Source organism: Falco naumanni, chromosome 6, assembly GCF_017639655.2.
Source record: "Falco naumanni isolate bFalNau1 chromosome 6, bFalNau1.pat, whole genome shotgun sequence".
In the NCBI taxonomy this organism is placed as follows: Eukaryota; Metazoa; Chordata; class Aves; order Falconiformes; family Falconidae; genus Falco; species Falco naumanni.
In genome coordinates this window covers 73,489,708-73,508,899 of record NC_054059.1, presented here as the reverse complement: position 1 = coordinate 73,508,899, position 19,192 = coordinate 73,489,708, and the positions used below count along the sequence as shown (strand labels likewise).

At 47.7% G+C, this 19,192-nt stretch overlaps 2 protein-coding genes across 3 annotated transcripts in view; both read left to right on the top strand.

Annotated features, from left to right (window-relative positions):
• The window catches only part of GATA4 (GATA binding protein 4), a 29,763-nt gene extending 19,361 nt beyond the window's left edge, over positions 1-10,402 (top strand). Inside the window, exons 2-6 of one of the 2 annotated variants that reach the window (XM_040598452.1) lie at positions 605-771; positions 3,449-3,574; positions 4,721-4,808; positions 5,075-5,217; positions 6,325-10,402. In XM_040598452.1, the coding sequence (XP_040454386.1) occupies positions 605-771; positions 3,449-3,574; positions 4,721-4,808; positions 5,075-5,217; positions 6,325-6,507 (707 nt within the window). In that variant the 3' untranslated portion in view covers positions 6,508-10,402. Of the gene's footprint in view, positions 1-601; positions 772-3,448; positions 3,575-4,720; positions 4,809-5,074; positions 5,218-6,324 lie in introns of both variants that reach the window. The other variant, XM_040598451.1, reaches the window with a different exon arrangement.
• Positions 10,403-13,443: 3,041 nt separating this feature from the next.
• Positions 13,444-18,816, top strand: NEIL2 (nei like DNA glycosylase 2). Its single transcript, XM_040598453.1, has 4 exons — positions 13,444-14,376; positions 15,394-15,725; positions 16,954-17,150; positions 17,636-18,816. The coding sequence occupies exons 1-4, from the start codon at positions 14,239-14,241 to the stop codon at positions 17,950-17,952; spliced, it is 984 nt and encodes a 327-aa protein (XP_040454387.1). The 5' UTR covers positions 13,444-14,238; the 3' UTR covers positions 17,953-18,816.
• Positions 18,817-19,192: the final 376 nt, after the last annotated feature.

Genomic DNA, 19,192 nt, shown 5'->3' with positions numbered 1-19,192 from the left:
AGGTCTTAGGCACATGAACATCTCTCCCTCTTGGCTCTCTGCAGCCGCTACCGTCTGCAGAGAGGCTGGGTGGGAGCTGGCATGGGCTGGGTGAGGAGAAGTCCTGTAGGGGAGCAGAGCACATGGCACAGCTTTCCCTGCCCACACCCCCTTGAGCCCCGCTGTGAGATGCTCAGGCATCTGATCTCTGGGCAGTTCTGCTTTGTGGGTCCAGGCTTGTGGTTGTCCGTAGTAACAGGCAATTTGTCTTGACTGTAAACATGGCTGTTCACCTGCCCCAATCTGTTTGCCCTGGATATGTCCATTCTTGAAAACTGGATAACATCAGAGCAGAAGGGAAGTTTTCTATTTCTGTCTCCTTGTATCTATGTTCCCGCATATCCCTGCTGCCACAGAAGTCCTGCAGCCAACAGTGTATGGCAGGGAAAGGGGATCCTTTTCCCAATAATCCCAGGAAGAGCTATTTCTTGCAACCTATAAAATCTGAATGTTTGTGTTTTCTTGAAATGCCACTTCTGGGCTAAACTGAGAACCAGACCAGAAATTAAATGTACAGCTGCCTAATTAACCAACTCTTTTCCCTTCTCTCTCATCATGGCAGCAGAATTTTTTGATGATTATTCAGAGGGGCGAGAGTGTGTCAACTGTGGGGCCATGTCCACCCCACTCTGGAGGAGAGATGGCACGGGGCACTACCTCTGCAATGCCTGCGGGCTCTACCACAAGATGAATGGCATCAACCGGCCCTTGTTCAAACCTCAGAGGAGGCTGGTAAGTCATGATCACACAACGCATGTGGGGCAAGGCTGTGTGCAAGGAAGAAGCAAAAAGACCTCAGCTAGGTGGAGATGCCAGGAGTGTTTCAACTCCTTGGGTTCCCAGCTGCCTAACCTAGGTGGGTTTGGTCCAGATTTCCAAAAGAAGCCAGACTGTCTTGTGCTTGGTACACTCCAAGACCTTGTACTGTCCTGACCAGTTATGCAGACAGCCAGGCTGGCCAGTGGAAGGGGTTGTAGGACAAAGGGGCAGTACTGTGGTGTCAGTTTAGCAAAAGCCAGTCTTTGGTTTAGTATCCCTGAAGGCATATTAAGACAAATGGAAACTCTTTTCAGCTCCACCGCACTACTAGTCCATCTCCTCTTACCCTCAGGGTCCTTATTCCCCAGTCACTGCTGCATGACCCCTCGCACTCCATGGTGAATGGCCACCTTTTCTGGATACCCCGCTCATGGCTCCACTGGGTGAGCTGAAGCAGAGCTTATGGGGCAGGTTAGGGCACCCCAAAGCCTGCAGGGTCAGGGCATCCCAATGCCTGTGGGGTTAGGATGGGGTATGCATAAGGGATGGGAACATCTCAGTGTTGATATCCTCCTGCCTGTACCTGCTGGTTTTGTTGAGGGGTTGTGGGAAGGTCTCTGTAGTCTCTGCTGCAGGGACGTGGACCCATCAATGATCCCAGGCAGAAAGGAGCCAAGAAGCCATCCCTGAGGGTCACGTTTCCCCACTCCTTGTCTTCCATGAGGCTCCATCCCCAACCTGCCCTGTCCTTCGCATTGCCTGCGCTTAAACACAGACTTCCCCTCCAAGTGTCAAAAATGGCACTGGTGGCAGACACAGCCACCCAGCGCCCTCTTGTGAGAACCCCTTCCTAGATCCTGCACTGACTGAGCCAGGCAGTGTCTGCGCCCTGGCACCCAGGCCCTTGCTCCCTTTCATTTACTGGTTGCTACACGTTACCCTTGGGTACATCTGTGTAGTCAGGAATGGCCCGTTGGGTACCAGGGCTGGTCCCTCAGGGCAAGCAGCAATGCATGTTGTTAACTCTGCACAGCCTTGGGGTAAGGCTTGGAAAACCCCATGAGAAATATAAATGCATGAACTGTACATATCTGTACCTGCACTTTTGTCACATGGCTGGGCATCTGGCAAACTGGAAATCTGGCAAAAATGGCCAAATTCCTGCTTTTTCGTCTAGAAGAGACTTTCCATGAAGAAAAGGACAAGTCTAGGCATGCAATATTTCGTTAAAATAATGCCAACTGGTCTACATAAATAAATATATTCAGTACAAGTGATTGGGTTTAACCTGTCACTGCGTAACCCCTTTTTTTGGAGACTGAGATATGCCAGAAGGCCCTGCAAGGGGAGATCTTTGCCTTTACTGCAAGCTCTCCTTTAAGCTCTTGGTCCACTTACAAAGTCTGATGATTGAAGCTAATACATGGTGAGGTTACAACTAAAGGAGTGTTAGTTTTCTCTGCACCACAAGGTTTTTCCAGCTTTCGAAGTCTTAAGAAGCACTCAAATTTCAATTTTTATTGTTCTGCAGCTGCAGATTAACTGATCCTGTTTTATAATGAGGGAGAAGACACAGAGAGAAAGCTGTAGCAAAGATCACAGAGGAAATCCCTGGCAGCTGCCAGGTCCTCATCTTTCAGGCTCTCACCCCATCAAATAGCTGCCAGCTATGCAATTCAGGCCTGCAGAGCTGGTTAGATGTCCAAGACCACCAGACTTCCTCCCTATAGGCTCCTCTTCAGGGACCTCAAGAACAGGCATCTTCACACAGCTCTGGTACTTCTGTTCAGTCCCCAGTTTATCAGCAAGCAAAGAGGGAATTTGACCCCTGCCGATCCAGACTTTGTCCTCAACCTCATAAGACCTGAGCTCTGAAGGATGCTGAGAAGAGTCAGGGAGGCGTGGAGGTTGTGGCTTTTTCTTCCTCTACCTCCCACTCTGCTTCCAAGTTCAAAACTTGTATTTTATATGGTTTCAAGACTATTGTCTTTCTCCTGTGGCATTTTGAGCCTGGCTAAACTAGCTCACCCAAAAAGGGAACTTCAGAAGGCCTGTTCCCCACACCGATTCATTAGTGGGGTTTCCTATCAATTATCCCTCTTTATCTTTAGGAAGACGATGCTGCTGGAAGCACTCTTTTTCTTATCTCCCCCTCAAGCCACATGAGCAACATCACACAAAGCCAACAAGGAGTATGTAACATTCATGGCATTGGTAACTTCTTGGGATACGCCATAATGCTTGGAAGGTGAAGGGCTTGGGAGCCTGAAAGGGCAGGAGGGTCTGAGATCCAGACATCTTAGTGTAGGTGTGTGCACGTGCAGTGGGTCTCTAAGCAGCTACTAGTTCTGCTGGAGATCTGGGGGTCTGTTTAAGCGATGTCTCTGGCACCATCTAAGATACTCCAGGACAGCTGAACTGTCTGTGCAGCACTGGCAGGCAGGAGGCAGTGGGAAGTCAGTGGAGCAGAAGCTGAAAGGCAAGAAGGGAATAAAAAGCCACTTGTGTTATCCACTGCAGCAGAGAAGTAAGAGAGGCAAGAGGAGAGGAGAACCTGAGGCATGCTGGAGTGAGCTTGTTGGGATCTGAGATGATGCTGGTGGTCGTGGTGGAGGGCTGATATGTTTTCTTCCTCTGCATTTTCTTGCAGTCGGCTTCCCGCCGCGTTGGCCTCTCTTGTGCCAACTGCCACACGACAACAACTACGCTCTGGCGCAGAAATGCTGAGGGAGAGCCCGTCTGTAATGCCTGCGGACTCTACATGAAGCTCCATGGGGTAACGCCTTTATTGCTCTCTGCTCTCTATGGGGAGGGTATCAATAGCACCAAGCTGGGGATTGGGTTTCTTGTGCAACTCTGTGCTCTCCTGGAACTGTTTTTCCTGCCATCCCTCTGGGCTTTAGTCCCTCTCAACATTACACCAAGTTTGTACTGGCAAGGGATGATGCACGCAGGGCATTTTTCACATACTAATTAACTACTCATTGCATCGAAGTCTTAAAACCCGATAAAACGAAGCTCAGATTCTTCCCACCTAAACTCAGGCAATTTAGTGAAAAATCTGAGTCAGAAGCACAAAGAAGGGCTGAGCTTCTCCACACAGGGAGTCAGATCCCAGCTCAGACTTGGTTTTAGACTTGTCATGGGACTGATAGAAGACTTCTCTTGCACGGGTGTCCAGATATTTTCCTGTCAGTGGGGGGCTTCATGTATCTGTGTCATGTCTGACACATCTAGAAGAGTTCTGTTAGAGTCCAAGGCATAGCAGGACTTCAAGATAAACATCTCCAGTCCTTCTCCCATCGGTCAGTGGCAATAGAGCCACCCCTATGATAGAGACAGAGGCCTTCAACACCCTGGTGATTGCTTAGTAGCAAACCCCATTCTGCTTCTCGTTGCTTCTCCTAGGGTTTTTATACACATCCATGCTCTCAGTGGTGTCCAGTGCTTCAGAGTGGAGAGACAGGTTAAAGCTGGAAGACAAGGATGAGGGGAAACCGTACCTAACCCAACAAAACTTCCCTGAGTATGAGGGTGGCTACCTCAGTGGGATCAGTTCCCAAGGGACATCACCCCACACTAGCTCGGTAACTTTCCAGAAACCAAGCATTAGCAAGAAAGACATCTTCTGCTCTGAATTAAACAGGAAATTAAATAAGATGAGCCTTTGTTCCCTTCTGGCCTTAAAACACTCAATGCCTACGGTGTGAAAAGCCTATCTATTCCCATTTGGCTGCCTGTCTTTTAGCTTTGACATATATCTTCACACAGCAGTGCTGAACAGTGAACTTGCTCCATCCTGTTGCTTTCAATTAAATCAGCTGGTTTTCACAGAGCCTACAAGGTAGAGCTGGAATCATGTTCTCCTAGATGATCTTATGGACATAGAGAAACCAGTGTGCTTTTATATTTGGGTCCATAGGTTCCAAGGCCTTTAGCAATGAGAAAAGAGGGCATTCAGACAAGGAAACGCAAGCCGAAGAACCTTAACAAGACAAAGACGCCAGCAGGTAAGCGTTGAATGGAGGAGTTTATTGCATGTGTATACGTGTGTGTGTGTGTTTCTGACTATCATGTAATGTGAGTTAGACATTCAAGCACAAAATGGGCTGATTCTTAAAGAACAGGGGATGCCTGAATGCCTTTCAGCAGTAACAAAGCCCTTCCCACTGCTTATTTTCTTAATTTTACCCACACTAATTTCTTGATGGGTGGTGACAGCTCTGTACTGAAAGGTCTTTGGAAAGAGCCTTGTTTATCATCTGCTTCCTCACAGGTCCATCCAGCAGTGAGAGTCTTACCCCGACAACCAGCTCCACTAGCAGCAGCAGCAGCACCATGCCCACTGAGGAAATGCGCCCCATAAAAACAGAACCTGGGCTCTCATCTCATTATGGGCACCCCAGCCCAATTTCTCAGGTACAGAGGGGAGATGGTGGCAGTGGGACAAAGATGGGAACTAGGGTGGTAGACATGGTGAGAAGAACATCCTCAAAAGCTCTGTAGAAAAAGGCTGCCTCTTTTCAACCCAGGGGTCTAGGGGTTCACAGTAAGAGATCTGTTCTCTGGGATGGGCAAAACCCCACATTCTTGTCACTATGTCTGCAGCACAATATAGCTTCTTAATGATGTGTGGTAGTTTTGAATGGACCACAAGAAGTAGTAGCTTTGTTGAAAACATGAAATTCCTTGTAGCTGGGCAGCTATATAGGTCCCATAGCAAGAAAATGCTCATTCCCTTTTTATGATTTGATTTGTCGTGAGCAAGGCAAAACTTGGCAATATTACCCTACTTTCTCTGCACTGTCTGTCTGTGTGTGGAACTATTTGAGAAATGCAGGGCGAGGGGAATAAACTCACACAGCACAAAAAACTGAGCCCCTGCGAAGGTAGAGCAAGCCAGGATGATGGCAGAAGGCCGCAGGGTGGTGTGCTCTGTACTGTATCCACCACTAGATGTCTTGAGACTAGCACTGCATCCACACAACAGCAACACCCAGCTCTGGCAGCTGATCTGTGTGTGGGTTTACTAACTATGCCCTGATTAATCATCACACAGCACGACTATGAGACACATCGGTATATGATAGCTGGTCTCCTTTTGGGTTCATGCAGAGAACTCCGGTTTTCTCCCTGGAGAGAAAAATACATGGTGGAGTGTTGTGCTGGACCGATCTTACACCTGCAGCACTTTGCAGCACTGTGAGTGGGTCCTGCAATCCACAGGAGGCCATCTGAAAGCTAGGAGAGCCCCAGGCCAATGAAATTTCAAGCCTTGAGAGGTAAAATGATCATTTCTGACATTTAGAAGACAACAAGATGCTCTGTATGCAGCAGTAGGAAAGAGCAGGGTCTAGAACAAGAAGGAAAGAGCCTGTCCAAAGTATCACGCCTAAGCTCAATCTGCAGCTCTACAGCAAATCTACATTACTTGTGTTATTACAATAGCACCAGGCCCCCATAAAGGGATTCATATGGTCCTCTGTGGTCTGAAGCTTTGTTCACAGCTGTTTTCTTTTTCCATAGGCATTCTCAGTCTCTTCCATGTCTGGCCACGGATCATCTATTCACCCTGCCATTTCAGCTCTGAAGCTTTCCCCGCAGGCTTACCAGTCAGCCATCAGCCAGTCTCCACAAACCAGCTCCAAACAGGACTCCTGGAACAGCCTCGTGTTAGCTGAAAATCATGGGGACATCATAACTACATAACCTGGTCTTCCACCCATGAACTTCAGGCGGATCTGCTTGAGGGATGAAGAAGATGCCATGTAATCATCAAGTCAATATTGTTTCCCACCTCCCCTGCTCTCCTGCATTCTCTCTCCTTGTGAGATGTTCCAGCAAAGAGGTAAAGAGGACTGACTTATCTGAGGTGTAGGAGAGCTCTTATGAAACGAACAGAGAAGACTCAAATCTCAAAGTAACTAATAGATTCGGTGCCTTTTTTTCCCACTTCAAATCAGCCTCTCTATTTGATTGTCATCACCTTCTATGAAATAGCCAGAAACACAAAGATGGACACAGTTCTAAAGTTGGGTTTTTTTTATTTAAAAATAACTGGCATTTAAGACTCAGACAATGGTGCAGCAGAGACATTTTTTTTTCTTCTGTCACCATCCGTTCTTTTCCTGACCAGAAGAAAATGCCATCATCTTCTCATTACTCAAATAGTGATACTCCACCAAATGGAGCCAGTTCCAGAACAGTTTGTTGAACAAACTTCATGAGACATGGTGTGGTGGCTTTAGTGGATTTGATATGATCTAAGGCAGAGAGGAGAAGAGATCCTCCCACACACATCTTCAGCTCACACATCTAGAGCATTGTCTTCATTTTCCTAGATGGTCTGAAAAGCTAATGAATGTCTATTTAATAGTAACTCCTTTCCTATTTATCATTACAAACCATGGGACTTGTTTCCAAAAGGTTGTTGGCCAAGCATGGAGAAGGTCTGTCCAAAGTCAAAGGGGGATTTTGGAAGGAGGAACCTTCTGGAAGCACGTAGAGGAGACCCACATTGGTTATCAAGTCCTGGAGAAAATTGCTGGGCTCTTCCCTTATGGATAGCTACAAGACAGGCCTAGAGATTATTTAAGAGCACAGTAAGTGAAAGACGCTCTCTCAACGCTGCTGTGCCATCGCTTTTGAGACAGTTAATTTAATTATTCTGCATAGTTTTGCATTGGTTTTGATGTCATTGACGAAATCTGATTGTCCTTTCTTTTCGGCTGTACTATGAGTGCCCACTTCCCACCTAAAGGTTGGGTCATGACCACTTCACAAATCTAACCCTTTAGGATTTCACTTTTTGCAACAAGCAAAGGCTTCAGCCTGTGATGGAGGTAGGCAGGGGCCATTTTCTGTACCAAGCATGTGCATAGACTTGCTTGCCTGCAAGAGAAGTATAACTCCATTCATGCATGAATATTAAGACTGGTGTTTTTTCTTGCCCATAAGGCTCTCAGCAACCAGGGAATCCTAGCAAATGGAGTTGGAAGAGATGCTGAGAGCTCACTGACTCATTCCCTTTTCCCAAAGGGATCAATTCTAGCTAACCTAGCCCAGACTGCTCTTTCTCTAGCATGTGCTTAACAAACTCCAGCATTGCAGATGCCACAGCTCTCCTGTGTAGTCTAAGTGCTTCACCAGATGCTTGCCATGACATTTTCATCAAAATTTCTGAGGGACAGCTTTGCCTGCCCAGGCAGAGAACTCCTGGGAGACCTCATCCTACAAGATTATCCACTCTTGTTTCTGTCCACTCCCAAGCTCTGTTACTACTCTTGCCTTCCCTGCTCCTCTTTTCCTCCCTCCATCCAGGACTCCAGAATACAACTGCCAAGTGAAAATCTAGAAGAGGGATTGTGCATCCCTCTCAAATGTGCCATTCTCTGTCTCCAAGTGTTTAACATTCCCACAAAGAATGTTTCCACTCAAACACCAAGATGCATGGCCTGGTGAAGAGGAAAGCCACGTACATGTTTGAAGCAAAAGAATGGCATTGTATTGTCTTTGAACTCTCCATTTTCCTCCTGATGGTAGAAAATCTTCTATAAGGAGAAGGATTCAACTGGACTGGTCAAGATAAAGACTGGAACTGGAGTCACAGTAGAGACCTGGACCCTTCCACATTCCCTGTGCTCTGTGTAACTCAGATTTGCAGGGTTTTGGAGGGCTGACAGACCCTCTGCACTCCCCAGAGTGAAACACCATGGCAGCGATACCATGTTAAAGGCTGGAAGGTGTTTGCACCAGAGTTTCCACTCTGTCTTTCTGAGTTAAAGCAGGGTCTAGCCTCATTAGTGTTAATTACAGACAAGAAAGAGGCATTCATGAAACATGAATAAAATTTAACAAAATCCTGTGGTTCTGCTCAGGCCTGGTAGGCTGCAGAGAAGAGGCCAGAAACAGTATAGAAAAATACCAGTTTGGGGTGAAAACATAAATGCATTTCTCCCCAGGCATTCAGGTCTTTAGCCAACCTCCTCTTTGAACTATATTCCTTTGTAAATGGCAATTGAGCTCTCTGGGATCTGGCTGCGAATTCCTGTCTGTAACAGAGAAGCATGCACCACAAAGATGCCCCTTGGCTGATGCACACAAATGAGATACCTAGAACTACCCTGGACACCTGAGAGGGTGGGGAATAGGTGCCCTCCTGGAGAGGAGTTAAAGTCCAGACCGACCACAGGTCCCATTTCTTGTTCCATATGGATGCTCCCAGAAGCTCCGTCTACCTTGCCTTATTACTGTGCTCCTCCTCCTACCCTCAGAGCCAAACTCCCTGGCTGAATTTTTCTCCTGCCCCTAAAACACAATCTGAGATGCCATAAAGGAGTCTGCTTGCAATGCAAGAGGGGAAAAGCCCTGCAGGATATAGGCCTGCCTTATGCTTCCTCAGGTTATCTAGAAGGCCATGGTAAAGTTCTTAGCCTTCCTCAAAACCTTAAAAATAGTTCTTGAAACACAATGAGGAGCATTTACAAGGACCCCTGGAGGCTGTGAGGAAACTTGGCTCTTTTATCTCCCCTTCTGCACCACAAGCAGTAAAAGTCCACATACGCCTGGTTTTGTTGTTCTTTTCAATCACCCAAAACTGTTGTAGAGCTGTGGTCGGTCTAGGAGCATTTGCCACATTCTGGCCAACACTGATACCGAGATGGTGGGAGGCTGACCTCTGATGGAGCACCACCCTGCTAGGTGCTGTACAAACACACCGTAATAGGTGGGTCCTGTTCTACAGAGCTTGTAACAAGGGAATTACAGAGTAATTTAAATCAGAAGGGGCTAGATCAGGTTTCTCAAGGTCCAGTTCAGTCAAGTTTTGAACAACCCCAAGGGTGGAAATCCTACAGTTTAACCACCCTCATGGTGGAAATGTTTTTCCAAATAAACATTAGATTCTAATGAGTAAGAGGGAAGGGCCCAGTCCTGCAAAACACTTAAACACATATATAAATGCCTTTGCAGGACTTGCTCCCTTAGAGGTCATCACTAATCACACACGCAAATTTTGGTGTTGAAAGGTTTGCAGCACAAGGTTTGGTTGTGCCAAACCAAACCTTCACAATGGCTCAGCGGTCAGCAGAGTGAGATGGGCGGATGAGAACTGGGGCAGGGTGCCAGAGGGGTAGAAAGGTCAGTTAACCATTTCTAAGTGTCTTTCCCCTTTGTGGAAGTGCAATATATTGAATCACTTCAGTTATTGTTTTGTAAATTGATCAGAAGAGATCCATATTTCCCTCGCAATCTTATGGGCTGGCTGGAGAGGGTGCAATCAGGAGCTCATGAATATTGTAAGGGAGCTTTAAAACCAATCCACAACTGTTAAAGTAACATCGAAACTGTGACTATGTCAGGGTGGTGGTTTGTTTTGCTTCTGTTCTCCCCACCTATAAAGTTTGAAGATTCCCAGGTTAGCTGGGAAGGTCACATGGACACAGACACTTACTTGTAAGGGGGAGAGGGAAACCAACTAACTGAACAAGCTGTAATTATTTAAAGATGTAAAAAAATATATATTATGAAGTAGTATGGCTACCAATCCACATAACTTTACACCTTTAGAAATAATGGAAATAAAACAATGATAATAAAACCAGAAGGCTGCTGCTTGACTCTTAACTACGCTCGTGGGCTTCTTGGCAGGACCTGGGATGATCACATATGAAGTGCACCTGGAGAAGCAATGCTGCAATGGGTCCTGTCCTAGGGAGCTCATAACAACAGAATTACAGAGTAATTTAAGTCAAATGGGACTATATCAGGTTTCTTAGGGTGCTGTTCAGTCAAGTTTTGAATGTCTCCAAGGATGGAAAACCTACAGCCTCTCTGGGTTCCAGTTCCAGTGTCTGACCACTTTTAAAATAGAAATGTTTTTCCAAATAAACATTAGATTTTGATGAGACAAAATAATTGGCAAATTGACTCAAAAACTGAGTCATTGCAAGAGACTGAGCATTCTCAGCTCTGGAGTCACACAGAGCCCCCTCGTAGGCAGGAACTGGATGACCAACACAGGATGACAAACACCAGAAGTGACAGACCCAGCAACAGAGCAGCAATTCAAGGCCAGGCTGGATGGGGCTTGAAGCAACCTGATCTAGTTGAAGGTGTCCCTGCCCACAGCAGAGAGGGTGAAACTAAATGATGTTTAAGGTCCCTTCTAACCCAAATTGTTCTATGATTTTAATACAAAGGGGTGAAAGCACCCAATATTTTTTCTATGTAGCAGGTAATCTCCCTAGTACAGAGGGGAGAGGGAAAAACTCTTTAGGACACTTAAATACCATCATGACTTACCTTTTTAGTCTGCTCACTAACATGGTTGTATGTAGTAGGCTATTGCTCAGCCTAAATTCTTTCAGCTGAACTCAGAGGCACCACCCTCAAGCCCAAATCATGTTACCAGCAAGTGCTGTACTTCTGCAGAGGGTGGAGGTGGCTGAGCACAGCTCTCCTACAAGCAGGCACCCAATCTTCCTCCTAGGGTGCTCCATTTCCCTCCCAAACCAACCAGGCCCTGGACACCAGTGCAACTGGTAAGACAAGTACAAACAAAACCCACCCCACCATCATCAGCTGAGGCGCTCCCCTGCTATTTGAGGGGGAGGGATGGGGGTGGGATAGGTCCTCCTCCCCTATAAAAGTGGGTGGGTGGTTTTGGGTGTATAAGGTTATGTTGAGGTCAGGTAGGTATGTTAGGGAGTAGGTTAAGATGCTGTGGGAGGTGGTTGGGGGCAGAGGAATGCATATGAGGGAACAGAAGGGGGGCAACAAAGTAGGGGAGAAAGGCTGTGTGGTCTGCTCCCCTGATGCATGTGCAGGGTGGGCCTGAGAAGGCCAGTGGTTTGGGGGCTGGATGCAGGAATGTGGGGCTTGGGGGGTAGTGCAGTGGGTACCCTCACTGCCCTGGGGGAACATGGGTGAGAATAGAATGAGAGCTCAGGGCTCAGTTGTCTTGGAGAGCTGCTAATTGATGCTTGGCTGAATGTGAGAAGATGGGGAGTTCTGTCCCCCACCTAATTACACATGGAGGGTCTGGGCTGTGCCTTGAAATCTCTGCAGGAGCCTTGGACAGGTGTGTGAAGCTGTGGTGGGACATCCTCCACAGCAGATGTGTGGCTGCCATCCCTGTGTGCAGGTGAGCTGGCAGCACAGGTGTGTAGGTAAAGTTGTGCTGAGGTACATGAATCTGGCAGCTTCATCCTTGTTATGCTCCAGTGTGGGTGTTTGGCTTCTGTCTGAGCACAAGGACTGGAAATGAGCCCATATGTGGGGATGATTTCTCCTGCAGTGGTACCAGCTCAGGTGGTTTGCTGGGACAGGCTCTGGGGTGCGGTGGTCGTGCTCTTTGAGAGATGGGTGTTGTGCCCTGCAAGAGAGGGCTGAGGCTTGTTCTCCTCCTTGCAGGGGGACCATTTTGGAAGAGACTGTAGTAGGTCCAGAGTAAAAAGGTGAAGTAGGGAGAACCAGAGACAGCAGATGCTGGTTCTTCTGATGCCCTGGGGTAAAGGTTAGGCTCTCCTCTAGAACAGGAGCATTACTCTGCTGTCCGGAGTGGTTACAGCAGGGGGAGTATGTGCGTTAAAACCTTACAAAGTACTTGGCACTTGTAGTCTCTCTTGACAAACTTGTTGTGAACTGAATGAGCAGCAATCAGAGCTGTGCAGCTCTGCAGGTGACGAGCTTCCTTGGAGCCTGGGCTCTGAGCTGTGTGAGAGGTCCTGGGGCTCATTCCATGCTGCCTGACATGAAGCCAGTGCCTGGATAGTCAGGAGGAAGACCCAAAGGGCATGGACAGACCCCTTGGGTGACCTGTGTCCAGCAGCCAATGCTGCTCCCAGGGATCCAGATTGCTGCTGGTGCCTTTGGCAGCAGGAGCATCTTTAGCTGATGACCTGCAACAGGTTTTTCTGTAAAGTCTGTACAAACTGTAGATTTTTTTGGGTGAAACTGGAGCAGGTCTGTGAATAATTATCCTGTGTCCTAGGTGATGCAGGAATGAAGCTCAGACTTTTACTCCTGGTAAAGCTAGTTTGTACGACCAATTGATATCTTCGGTTTCATGTCTTGGATCCAGGTAATGTTCCCTGATGTTTTCCTCTTGAGTCCTTCCAAAAAGGATTTGATTTGTGCTGGAGCACATGAGGGCTTTACAGCCATGCTGCCTTGTCTGCTCCTGTTGAGGGCATGTCCATACATCAAAGCTGTTCACAGCCCTGTGGAGGTAGCTGCTGGCTTAGATGCCTCTTCTGGGCTAAGATCTTCAGTGTACAAGGATTTCTCCTGGATGGGGCAGGAGCATGTGGCACTGAAGGTTTTGGTTTCACAGTCTCTCTGAGCTGATGCAAGTGTGGGCTGCTGTATCTGAGCTAGGTCAGACAGTGGAGAAGCTGAGATGCTAGCATGAGGTGGGAATGCCTCTTCTGATGGGGTGTCCATGTACAAGATTGCTGTTGATTTTCACATCAAACACTCTGAACCTTGTACTGTGTGCTGTGGAGTTTGAAGCCGAGCCTCTGGTCAGTGCTGGTCTCTGGGATTAGTCTGCAGGGAGAATTGGCACTGTGGGATGAAAGCCAAACTGTGCTTTCCTTGCCCCAGAGCCTGTTTTCTTGTACACCCAGTCCTCAGAACCGCAAGTGACATGTGGCTGGGATTTCATGCTAGAAACAACTCCTTATGTACTGGTGTGACTTCCTGGAGGGAGCTACAGGGTGCTGTAGGGATGGCGCTGTTTCATCTCCCCTTCATCCAGAGTCTTCTGATGCTAGCAGACTTCAAGGTGCTGCTAGTAGAGTGTATGAATGCTCCCTAACTGGCCCCATGCTGTTGCAGTCAGTGGGGCAAGCAGCTGGTAAAGCAAGGGGAGGGGATGAACTAACTCCAGTGCTGATCAGGGAGCAGCGCTTGTCATGGTGGCTGTATTGGGAAAAGGATGGCTCGCTGGCCTGTTTTGGTTCATTAATATCTATGTAAGGTTGCGTTTCTCCTTTGTACTGGGACGTCAAGGCTGTAACTGAGGGAATGGTTGGAGTCAGCTAAGCTTTTGTTGTCGGTGGGGACAGAGATGCTAAACAGTCTGATTTTAGGTCCTCTATGACTCCTAGTGAACCTGCAGTAAGAAAGGATTTCAGGAGATCCCCAGGCCAAATTCCTGCTTGTGGGGCAAAAACTACCATTAGAGCAGGTTGCTCAGGGCCTTCTTTGATTGTCCTTGGGGATACCCTTAATTCAGAAATTCCCTCACCTCCCTGGGCCTGAAAGGAATCTGTTTCTCTTTGTGGACTTTGCCACAGGGACTGGAGTGAGGACAGGGGTGAGGAGATTGTGGTGAGCTCAGCCTCTGATTTTGTGTATTTCTGAGTTGCAACTTTCCTTCAAGTTCAAGGCACCAAGTGTGAGAAGGACCTGCTATTCCCTCAACGGTTGCAGGAGATGCCAGAGGGCCCATCAGTGAGGAAGTTCCAGCTGCTGACCTCCCCTTTTGTGGGACAAGTGGTGGCCAAGGTGGGGGGAAGCAGCCAGAAGATCAATGTGAATGACCTGAATGCTCTGAGGCTCCAGGACTCTCAGGTGAGCTGTACTTGACAGGAAATTATTGGTCCATGACAAGTCTGAGGCAAACCACCATTGTCCTGGATCTGGGTCACGGAAGGTGCACAACCTGCAAATGACATAAAGTCTGTGTTTGAGATGGACCATTGGCTTTGTTTATAGCTGCTAAATGGGTGCAGTGCCTGTTTTGGAGTACCATTCTGTGTTACAAAGTCTGGGATCAAGGTTACCGCAAGGAGAGGCTGTTGCAGTGATGTGGCTAGATATGGAGATACCCAAAATTATTTGCAGTTTTGAGTCAGTCATGCTAATTCTGTGCCTCTCAAGGAATGAGGAGTTGGTATTGGTGAGGGCTGTTTGTTGATTTCTTCAGTATGCAGATGTCAGAAGCAGCAGCCTTGTTTCCCTCAGCTGTGAACTTGCATGATTGCTTCCCTTATACCAGAGCAGGGTTTCACCTGGCTAGGTTGACATGTCTGTGCTGTGGGCACTTGTGAGATAGTCACACTGGGTCAGTCCTGCTGGGGGCTTCACTTGCTTGACTCCCCTCAGGTAATGACTTAAACTTGACTGACCAAGTGCTGGTGCAGCCTCAGCTCTGATTACATGATAGTCTCAGCTGGGGGCATAGATGTGAGCTGCTCAGCAGTCATTTGTGGCCAGGTTGTGGCTTCAGAGCCACCCTTGAGTTAGGTCACCCTAGCCTGAGACACTTGAGGCCAGCACAAAGTGGGGAGGCAAACAGAAAGCAGTGATGACAGACTTCAGAACCCTGTGTCTCTCCTGATGTGACTCTGGCCTGACAGGAGCCTCTGGTAGAGCTTCACATTGGAGTGGCATTTGAACGCTTTGTGCTTCATGTAGACAAGGAAGGGATGCTGCAGCTCTGATGGGAATGGCTCAGATGCTAATAAATCCTGTGTTTGGGGTGGGGTGATGTGCCTTCTATCAAAAGGATGTTGTAGAAAATAGTCACTTGTATGGAAACAACCAGAGGTTATATGGATCCTCAGTACATCCCACCTTTTTTCTCAGGTTCATGGGAAGAACTTGTACTTGGCATTTGTGGCAGCTGAAGGTCCCTTAGGACCAACTGCAGAAGAGACAGTGCTGCAAAGAGAGGCTGCTAGTGGGGCAAGTTCTCCTGCTCAGGAAGGGCAAGAACAGGTTTGTGCTCCACAGACACATCCCCAGGATGAGGAGCTGCAGGAACTCCAGCCCTCAAGACCTGAAGTCCCAGATGCAGCAGAGGGTCCAGGCAACTGGCTGCGCTTCCACTTTGGCTTGTTTGGCAGCGTTCGGGCAAATGAGTTCTCAAGAGCAAAGAAAGCCAATAAGAGGGGAGACTGGAAGGACCCTGTACCCAGGTATTTAGTGGATTCCTCACAAACTATGCTTTCTCCTTGCCTCTCATTAAGGAGAGACACTCTTCTGTCTCTAAATTTGTGTAGGGATGCTCTTAGCCTTGTCTTTTCTCTCTTAATTAAGAGAAGTAGGTGTGAGAGATGGCATGAGTGGGTGTGTTCAGCCAGGGAATCCACAGTGCACTTGCAGGATGCATGTTGCCTGCCAGCCTGGGGATCATAGAGATAAACTTTTAGGATGCCAGACTGAATCATGCCCACAAAATGCCAGTTTATCCCAATTACATGTCTTTTAAAAAAAGCCTTGGATAAATAGCATGCATCTAAGGCAGCTGAAGTGATGCTGTTAAAGGCAGCAGTGCATTAAAAACATGGACTACAGTCTGTATCCTAAGTCCCACTGGAAGTGTACTGAACAAGGTATAAATATTGGAAGATTGTATGGACTCTGCTTTTGTAAGCCATTTAGTCTGAGTGGTTAATGATGCACAAGATGGGTCTGGCCCCTGTGTATGTGCTGTACTCCTTGGGGACAAACTCCATGCCCCCCCATTCTGCAATCTTTTGAAGAATTACTTTATTTCTATATAAGTAATTTGAGATAGTTTTGTGTGCTACTTTCAGCATCTGTTTCCTTGACATATGGACCCTACCACTTGCTGGAGCCCTTGGTCATCTGGCTTGCCTGCTGAGGAGAGCCAAGGTGTTGATACCTGTCCCTGCCTGCTGCTTTCTCTCTGCTAGGGACCACAGGGCAGCAGCATGAACAATTGTCCACAAGCTGTGTGGGTTCACGCCAAATTTTTTGGCTGAGATCATTACAGATGTTACTTTGAATTAAGGTGGTGGCCTGGTGTGTTGGAGTGCCTGCTGTCACCCTGTGCACACAAGTAAGTGCAGTGATAAGCTGCAGGGAAGCAGCAGCTGGACTAGGGTATGACCTTTGATTCCCACTTGAACTGTGGCAGTCCTCCTGCCTGAGGAGGCCTGCGGGACTAGTATGTCAAGATGTCTCCCTGGGTCTCATGAGAATGAGTAGCCATGTGTGAGGGCTGATGCCTCGCTGCATTCTTCTCAAGTTTGTCCTGTACAGGCTTTTTTCTCACCTCCCAGTAGCTTTTCACTCCATTGCTATGCTGTGCTCTTTCTGTGCAAGTTTCTTCAGCCAAAGCAAGATTCAAATGGTTCAGGGATGTTTCTGATGAGACTTCAACTTCTCTGTTTCTCCCAGGCTGGTTCTGCACTTTGAGAGTGGAGGCTTCCTTGTTTTCTACAATTGCCAAATGCACTGGTGCTCCTCTCCGAGGGCCAATCCTGCTTCTGACATCCTGTCTGTGGAGTTCCACCGTGGCCAGGCACTGGATGCCCTCCGTGCACCCAATCCCATCTGCTACACCCTCTTAGACCAAAGATATTTTTCAGGGCTGGGTGAGTTCCAGGGCATAATGGAAGAGCAAGAAATAGAGGAAGGCGGGTGGGATGCCTCCAGATGCAGACCTGCATGTCTGAGCCTTTCTCTCCTTAGCCTTATGGCTTCTGGTTGATCCAGCTGAGGGTATGTGGTAATCTCGCCGAGTTCAAGACTTGCAGTCTGTAGCCACTTCAGATTCTTGGGTGCACCCTGTAAGCCCAATGGTGCAGTGCCCAATGGTGCAGTGCCCACTGAACTGTCTTAGTGTGGATGGATTGGCTTGTACTTGTGGAAGAAAGGAAGGTCTGCTTAAGGGTAGTGGGAAGAGAACATAATCCAGTCCAGTCGCAGCTGTAAGTCTACTCTTGTATGCCACCTCTGACAGGGGCAGTGGCATTGCCAGCTGTGGTCCTTGAGGCAGAAGTCACAGACTGGAGCCATAGGTCTACATCATCTTGATAACAAATATCCTTATTGTCTCCTTATTTCTGACCGTTTCCAGGGAACATCATTAAGAATGAGATCTTGTACCTGGCCAAGATCCATCCGTTAACACAAGGCTCTCTCTTGGCACTCTCAGATCTGGAGCATCTGCTTGACTATGCCATTCAGTTTAGCTTTGACTGGCTGTACAGCAAGCTGCATGACAAAAGGCTGCATCTTCAGATCTACCAGAAGAAGCAGTGTCCCCTCGGGCATACAGTGATGAAAGGAACCCTTGGACCCTCAAATAGCTTTAAGAGACTCACATGGTGGTGTCCTCGGTGCCAGCCTGCAGTGCTGTCAGGGGATAGGGATCTTTCCCCAGTCACTGAGTGACCTGGCTTAGTGTTCCTCCTTTCCTGGAGAGTGTCTAGGTGGTCTCTGAACTATGCTCTTAGTTGTCCTGAGAAGGTTTTCATGGTTTCTTTTGAGGCTGTTGAGTTTGCTCCTTAGGGACAGTGAGTTGGCAGAGTTAAGCGCTTAGTGGAAGTCACAAGAATCACTGCAGTACTGTGTGCCCCTGGATGCAAAAAGGGAAGCAGTGGTACATGTCTACCCTTTTTGTCACAATGATGCAACAGTGCAAATGGTTTGACCAGTTCTGAGGAGTCCTGGTCAGCCTGCTCAGACTACAGTAAATGGAAAGTGTAGGGTGTTGAGGAGACAATTACTGTGGTCTGAAGTGAGCTTATCCCTTGACCCTGGTGTGGTAGAGTTTGTAGAAAGGAGTATATCCCTCTGCCTAAATAACCTGGTATTAGATAACCCTGCCTCTGCTTGTAGCTGAATACCTGTGTGCTGGGCTGCAATTAGGTGTGGTTAAAAGTAAGAGCTGTTCCTTCTGTCAGCTCTTACAGGAACAGCTGCTTCCTCTTGAGGGGAGAAAATAAACCTCGGCAGTGCTTGATGGAGCTCATCTCTGCCCCCACAGGTTTCAGTTCTGTGACAAACTTCCAATTCCAGATTTTGCTGTTGAACACAGTATTTTTACTTTTTTTATGATGGAGATTGCATAAAACTCATGATCTCCAAGGTAACTTGAAAGCAGAAAGGCTTGGAAACAGAGATGATGTGGTCCCTGCTTTGTTGAGCTGTGTGTGTCTATGCAGTAGGCAGGATCTGTTGTTGTTCTCTCTCCCAGGATCTGGATTTATTTGAACAGACTGTTGACTTCTGTGAAAAATAAAAGCTGGAGTTAGAGCTGCTGGTGATGTTTGTCTTTAGTTCAGTGTGTCTTTACTGGATTTAAAAACTGAGGTGTACAAGGGAAACTACAGTGTTTGGCGCTGCCCTGTAGCGGATGGTACCTGCAGCTTTCCAGGGCCATGTAAGGGTGGCTCAGCAGGAAAACTCTGTGCAAGAGAACTGGATCTAAAGGTGATTGTAAATCAACTGGGGATGCTGGAGTTAAACACCTCGGTGGTAGGCTGCCTCCCAGGCAAGATTTGGACAGACTCTCCCCTGTGAACTGTGAGGCCCTTGAGTAGTCCCAGGTTATGAAACTGCAGAATAATCCAATTAATGGGGTTATGGTGCCAAGGAAGATGGTTAATGTCACTTCTGAGCATGTCCTGCA

Excerpts from the sequence above, each read along its gene's own strand:
- NEIL2 (XM_040598453.1), top strand. The coding sequence starts at position 14,239 with ATGCCAGAGGGCCCATCAGTGAGGAAGTTCCAGCTGCTGACCTCCCCT. Across the intron at positions 14,377-15,393 it reads TGAGGCTCCAGGACTCTCAG|GTTCATGGGAAGAACTTGTA; the intron begins GTGAGCTGTACT and ends CTTTTTTCTCAG. Across the intron at positions 17,151-17,635 it reads AAGATATTTTTCAGGGCTGG|GGAACATCATTAAGAATGAG; the intron begins GTGAGTTCCAGG and ends GACCGTTTCCAG.